At 61.2% G+C, this 6,498-nt stretch overlaps 1 protein-coding gene across 1 annotated transcript; it reads left to right on the top strand.

Annotated features, from left to right (window-relative positions):
- The first annotated feature begins 370 nt into the window (after nt 1-370).
- On the top strand, nt 371-6,498 carry EMILIN3 (elastin microfibril interfacer 3). The gene is made up of 4 exons (XM_032198510.1): nt 371-558; nt 2,303-2,425; nt 3,659-3,906; nt 4,453-6,498. Exons 1-4 carry the CDS (start codon nt 371-373, stop codon nt 6,345-6,347), a joined length of 2,454 nt encoding a protein of 817 aa, XP_032054401.1. The 3' UTR covers nt 6,348-6,498.

Genomic DNA, 6,498 nt, shown 5'->3' with positions numbered 1-6,498 from the left:
CGCAAGGTCGGGGCGGCCCCCGGCGGGGCGAGGAGTGCGGTGGGATGGAGAGGGGGGGGTGCTGCGGCGGGATGGGGCGGGGGGCTCGGCTTTGTCTCCCCGCCCGCGGGGCCGGGGGTCGGGGGCTGGGGGAGGGCAGTGGGGAGGAGCGCGGCCCGCCCCCACCACCGCCCTACAAAAGGGGTCGGGCGGGCGGCGGAGCGGCGTGTGCCGCCGGGCAGGGCAGGGCGCAGCGGGCGGGGTACCGGCCCCATCCCAATTCCCATCCCATTTCCCATCCCCGGTCCTTTTTTCCCCCCTTTCCCTTTTTTTTTTTTTTTTTTCCCCCTCCCTCCCCTTCCCTTTCCCGGTCCCATCCCGCCCCGGGACCATGCGGCGGGCGCTGCGCCGCGGGGCTCTGCTCGCCTGCATCTCCCTGGGGACTCTGCTGGCCCTCGCTGATGCCAAGGGGGTCTTCTACCCCCCCGCCGCCCCCCTGCCCTACGGCGGCAGGTACAGCCTCTACACGGCCGGCTCCAGCCCGCAGCTCAGCCCCGGGAAGCCCGTGGGCAAGCACAAGTAAGCGACCCCATGCGCGGACCCTCCGGGCATCCCCGCAGCGGGGAGTGGGGTCGGGACTGGAGGGGCGAGCCCCGGCTGCGCCCCCGCTGGTTGTGGGGGTCCCGGAGCCGAGAGAGAGCGGGGTGGGGGGTGTGGGTGCTGCTGTGCTCCGTGGATGGGGTTGGGGAAGGGGTGTGAAGGTGGGTGGGGGTCTGTGGGGCTGCCCGTGGGTACCTGTTCCTCGTGGGTACCGGGGGCGATGCGGGGAGGGCAGGGTGGCACCGCCCGGGGAGGTGCGGGCTGGCTCGGTGCGGAGCTCTCTGCGGAGTTACTGGGGTTTAAATAAGCTCCGAGTATAACCTGGAAAGCTCAGGCGGCGGAGGAATGCGGGCTTTGCGCGTACAATACACCCATTTTGCAACTGAATGGAAAAAGTGTTACTTTGGGGGGCTCCCCCCCCCTCGGCTTGTTTGCCAGAGCAGGGTTTTGATCGGGCTTCTCTGCAAAAGGGGGGACGCAGCGCTCCGAACAAGCTGAAATGAATAAAGTAACATTTGAAACAAACAATGCTGGCAGTGCCAGGGAGAGCTTTCCAAAACCCGTAACATTTTCCAGCTGCTCACTCTTCAAGCATCGGGCTGGAGCAATAAAAGTGCTAGCCACAGGTGGGTGAGGAGGAAAAGGGTTCCTGTGGAGGAGAGGGAGCCAGCAGCACCCTGCCCCAGGTAGTCACTGGCAGTGGCTAGTAGATCTGCCTCCGTTGGCCACCAGCTTCCTTAAAGAGGAGGCTTGCAGCGTTTTTAACCAGATCCTAGATTTATGGATAGACAGTGAGCCTAAATTTCCACATGCACACATGATCTCCCTTCCCTCCAGCTAAGCAAAGTGGCTGGCCCTAGCTCTCGGGTAGCCGTGTGTTCGGACAAATGACTCACTTCTGGAGCAGCACCGGTCCCTGCACATGCCTGGAGCTTGGCAGCCTCTTGCTGGGGCACAGCCACTTGCACCTGGGCAGGCTGGAAATGCTGCCGGGAACTGGGGTGCGAAGAAGCCCTCGGAGAGGGGCCGGGGAAGGGGTGCCGGTGCTCCTTGTGGGGGGAGCAGGGGCTCTGTGGGGCTGGGGGACAGAGGGAGCAGCTCTTTCTCCTGCCTGGGTGCCACAGGAGCAGGGCTGAGGCCCTGCAGCTTGTTTCCCTGGGCAGCCCCATGCTGTTCCTTGTGCCACGGCGAAGCTGGAGGAGCCAGGCTGCTTCCAGCCTGCGGCCAGGCACAGCAGCCACCGCTGCAGCTCACGGGGATGAGCGGGGTCCTCCCGCCTCACCAAACACCTCCCTGCTCCGGCAGCTCGCTCTGACCCATCTGCTCCATCCTGCTGACCCTCTGTCCCCAAGCTGCGCTGCCTCTGCCCTCTTCTCCTCCCGCTCTGCCATCTGCCACCTCCCCTTGCCCTCGATCCCTGCCTCGCTGCACGTCCCCGCTGTCCCTATCCCCACGGGCCACCTGCTCCGACCTCCAGCAGAACAGCCTTGGCCTCCATCTGTCCCTGCAGCCTTCCTCCCGGCTGCCTCATCCTCAGCACCCGGCTCTGCTCCCCGCACCACCCATCCAAGGGACCGAAGAGGCTCCCAGCCTCCACTCCGCTGGCATCTCCTGCCCCGGGACCCTCCTGCTGCCCCCTCCCCAGCCTGGTGGGGGGCTGCTGGTGATGCTGGCCCCGGGGCAGGGGCTGACGCTGTCTTACCGTGCTTTTTTCCCCCCCCAGGAGTTACTGTGCCTACGTGGTGCAGCGCAACGTCACCTGCGCGCTGCAGGACGGCGCCGAGAGCTACGTCAAGGCCGAGTACCACAAGTGCAGCTGGGGACCCAAGTGCCCGGGGAAAGTGCTGTGAGTACGGGGGGCGCCTGGAAGCAAAAGGGGCTGAAGGGGAGGGGGGTTAATGCTGCGGCACCGGCAGGAGGCAAGGTGGGATTGTTTAGGAGAGGGAGGGAGCTCGGCCCCTCGCCAGAAATAAATGGGGAATGTTTCCGTGGGAAGCAGGGGGGGAGCGCAGGGGAGCGTTTTGTCACAGAGCTGCAACTTGGCAGGAAGGTGGCAGCGAGGGGAGAGCCTGAGGAAGGCTGAGGGCTTCCTGCCCCGGGAAAATATTTGCAAACCTCTCTGCCACCTTATAAATGCTGAAGGGAAACACCCCACTGTGCGGGGCTTTGTGCATCGCCCCCGGCTGGGGATGCTCTCTGTGCAGAAGTGCCGTGCTCCTGCATCCTCCCCGTACCCACTGGAGCAGCAGTGCTGAGGAAAACAGGGCTGGAAGGGGCTCTCGTGGGAGCCTGGCAGGCAGCAGGGAAGGTGTCCTGGGGGCTGTGCTCAGCCTTGCTTCATGCTGCTGGTGGTGGCTGGGCACGGACACATCCTGCCTCTCCCTGCCCTGGTACCTGCAGGCAGGCTTCTGTACACAAGGAAGGAGCACAGGAACTTGGCAGCTTCTGTGAAGAGGAATAGCACAAGGAAGAGCTTGCTTTTTTCTTTTTTTCTTTTTTCTTTTTTTTTTTTTTTTTTTTTTTTTTCCAAATGCTGTTTGAAACTCTCAAAGGCACAGGACAAACTATTGATGTAGAGAAATGTGAAAGCAATGCAGAGACTGCAGGGTTTGGGCTTGCTTTCTCCTCCTGCCCTCCAAGACCAAGAACAAACTGTGTGCATTGTTTCAAAACAACGAACCCCAATTTACGAGGGGCTGAAGAACCTGAGGCTGGAGCTTTCTGAAAGGCAGTTTCAAAGCCCTGGGATCTTGGAGGTGGCAAGGGCTGCGCTGTGTTCAGCCCCACAGGACTCAGCTGGTGGTGGGCACAGATGCTGCCTGGGTCCTGTCCCAGCCCAGTACGAGGGCTCTGGGCACCACCTGGGGAGGGTGGGCAAGCGTGCTGGGGTGCCCGCTGCCAAGCTGCAGCCCCAGGTGGAGGGATGCTGTGGGAGGAGGTGGGCTGTGCTCTGTGGGTGCAGAGCTCGGGTCTCAGCTGGGCTTTCCCCCACCCAGCAGGACCCCGGCCCTGCTCTTTGGTAGTGCCTGAAGCCAAGGTTGTCTCTCTAAACTATCTTCTCTCTTCCTCTCCTGGAAAGGTACCGCACTTTCTTCAGACCCAAATACAAGATTGGCTACAAGACCGTGACCGAGCTGGCCTGGAGGTGCTGCCCGGGCTTCCTGGGAGAAGGATGCCACGACAGCCCCACCGACCAGCCCGGCCTCCTGCCCCAGCATCCCAGCCCTAAAATGCCACCCGGGCAGAAGATGTTTCCAATCCCTAGAGTTCCTCCCCATCCGAAAAGCCACCCTGACCTGTTTGCAGGACCCAAGAAGAATCAATACGGTGAGACCTCATGCCTGCTTCACGTCCCCAGGTTGTCACCCTGTGGCCTTGTGCACAAACCTCCTGCTTCTTTCTGTTCCAGCATGGGGCAGGAGTTTGGCACGCCAGCGGGTGACCTGTTTTCTGCCCAGAAACCCGACCTTTGATTGCTCTGAGGCTCACCTGCTTTTCTTACCTGCTGCCTTTCAAAACGTGTAGCTTGGAAATCGCCTCACCCCATTGCTTTAAAGCATGTCTCTGTTAATTTGGGGGTTGATAGAGCGTGTCTCAAGATGAAGCTCCCTAGGCTGTTCTCATTGCCTGCTGTTGAACTTGAGATCACGGGGCTTGACCCCATGCACTGAAAGAGAGCAGGTTTTCCCCATTTAATCGAGAAAAGATGCTAGGGGAAAGGAGAAAAGGTGGGGAGGGATCTGGCTGAAATGGCAACGAGAGGGAGGTGGGAGCTAACGTTTGTTAGGAAAAGGACTTGAATGGAGAAGCAGCTGGGGGGAGGCTAAGGGAGCTCTGGCACTGACCGTGCCCTCTCTTTGTTCCCCTGGGCAGGCAGGAAGCTGCCTGGGCTCTTCGGGGACCGCCTGGAGCGGCTGGAGGAGGAGGTGAGGCGCCTGTCCCAGTCCTACGACAGCCTGCACACCCTGGTGAGCGGCCTGGGGGACCGCCTGCGCCTGGCCATCCAGGAGGACACCACCAAGATGATCGGCTCGCTGATGAACAGCCCGGGCACGCCCGACTCCACGGTGGGCTTCGGCATCATCCCCGATGGCCTGGTGGACGCGGCAGACAAAGCCGACGTCGCCGCGTTCCCTCCGGTGGGGGAGATCCTGACCAAGGTGACGGAGGTGAGCGACGTGCTGAAATCCAAGGCGGATTTACTCCACGAGGTTCGCGGCATGGTCCTGGACCACGACGGGCAGATCAAGCACCTGCTGGAGTCGGCCCGGCCCTCACCCCTCACCTCCATCGACCTGCTGGAGGAGTACGTGGACACGCGGCTGAGCACCCTGCGCGGAGAGCTGCTCGATGGCTTTGAGAAGAAGCTGGGCAAGATCCAGACCACGTGTGATTTCCGGATCCAAGAGGTGCGGCAGCAGTGCGAGGAGGAGAAAGCCGCCAACCTGCGGCTGCAGCAGACGCTGGATGGGAAGGAGCTGGAGATCAAGAAGGAGATCTCCCAGCTGGAGACCCAGATCCAAGGGCTGACGGTGGTGGAGAGCTGCTGCAGCAACCTCGACTACCTCACCGATCGCATGAACATCCTGGAGAAGGGCCTCCACAGCATCTCGGAGTCCCAGAAGAACCTGCACTCACGGATGGATGGAGAAATCTCCACCGTCACCCTGGGGAACCTCTTTGAAGGGCGCTTTGAGGACCTGGAAGCCAGACTCAATGCCACAGAGAGGGAAACAGGGAGCTGTTGCTCCAGCATAGAGGACAGCATGAGAGGCACAGTGGTGGCAGAGGTGGATGGCATGAGGACTGCCTTTGAGGACAAAATGCAGACCCTGGAGGACAGGTTCATGACCATCGTGGGGGAGCTGAACAATGTCAGTGCTCCCGTGGGCATGGACGGAGCGGTGGTGCCCGTGCTGGAGGGGGAGCTTGCTGGCATGAAGAAGCGCACGGACGAGAAGCTGGAGGTGCTGCAGAGCCGCCTCGTCACGCTGGAGAGCACCTGTTCCTCGGGCTGCACCTCTGCCTCCAGAGACGTGGAGACCTTCCGGACGGAGATTGAGGACTGCCAGAACAGGAACCAGGACCTGCTCCTCCGGATGGACAGCAACTACGACCTCCTGCGCAAGCTGAACGCCACCATCCTGGAGATCCAGCGGCGAATCGAGGAGGAGGCGGCGGGGGCTCTGCAAGGAGAGATCACCTTGCTGAAGATCAACCTGAACACCGTGAGCAAGTCCCTGACGGGGCTCAAGGACTCCGTCTCGCAGTACTCGGACACCATGACGCACATCAACTCCTCGCTGGACGAGCACGAGCGCAAGATCGAGGACGAGGTTCACTCCATCCAGGAGAAAGTCAACGACCAAGGCTCGCAGCTCTTCTTCAGCAACCGGCGAGTCCTGAACCTCAAGGGAGACCTGGAGCGACTCAAAGCCCGGATTGTCAATGACCTGAGCTCCTGCAGGAGCGTGGCCCAGGACCTGCAGCAGGAGGTGGCACACTTTGACGAGCGGGTGGCGCGGGTGGAGAGGGTCTGCGGCAGGCTGGGCGCCGTCACGGGAAGCCTGGACGGAATCAGGGACGGACTGGAGAAACACACGGGCAGCCTGTGGGACTACATGGACCGTATGAACGGGACCCTGGCTGCCCACTCTCAGGAAATAACGGGACTGAAGGACAACCTGCTCGACTGCCAAGCCAAGGTGTCGGAGCTGGCGGAGCAGGTCGGCCACCTGGAAGAGCAGGCAGAGAGGAAGCAGCATTAGCTGCGCCGAAACGTGCTCCTTGCTCCATTAACTTATATCACATGGACTCCAAGGTGACAACAGGTCTTCAGATATTTTTTTAATGAAAAGATAAATTAAAAGCTGCTACGAACCCTTCTTCGCCACCCTCCTCCTCCTCCTTTATTTTTTT

This window comes from Aythya fuligula, chromosome 16 (assembly GCF_009819795.1).
Source record: "Aythya fuligula isolate bAytFul2 chromosome 16, bAytFul2.pri, whole genome shotgun sequence".
In the NCBI taxonomy this organism is placed as follows: domain Eukaryota; kingdom Metazoa; phylum Chordata; class Aves; order Anseriformes; family Anatidae; genus Aythya; species Aythya fuligula.
The sequence above is the reverse complement of the archived record's forward strand: the minus strand, read 5'-3'. Positions and strand labels throughout refer to the sequence as shown.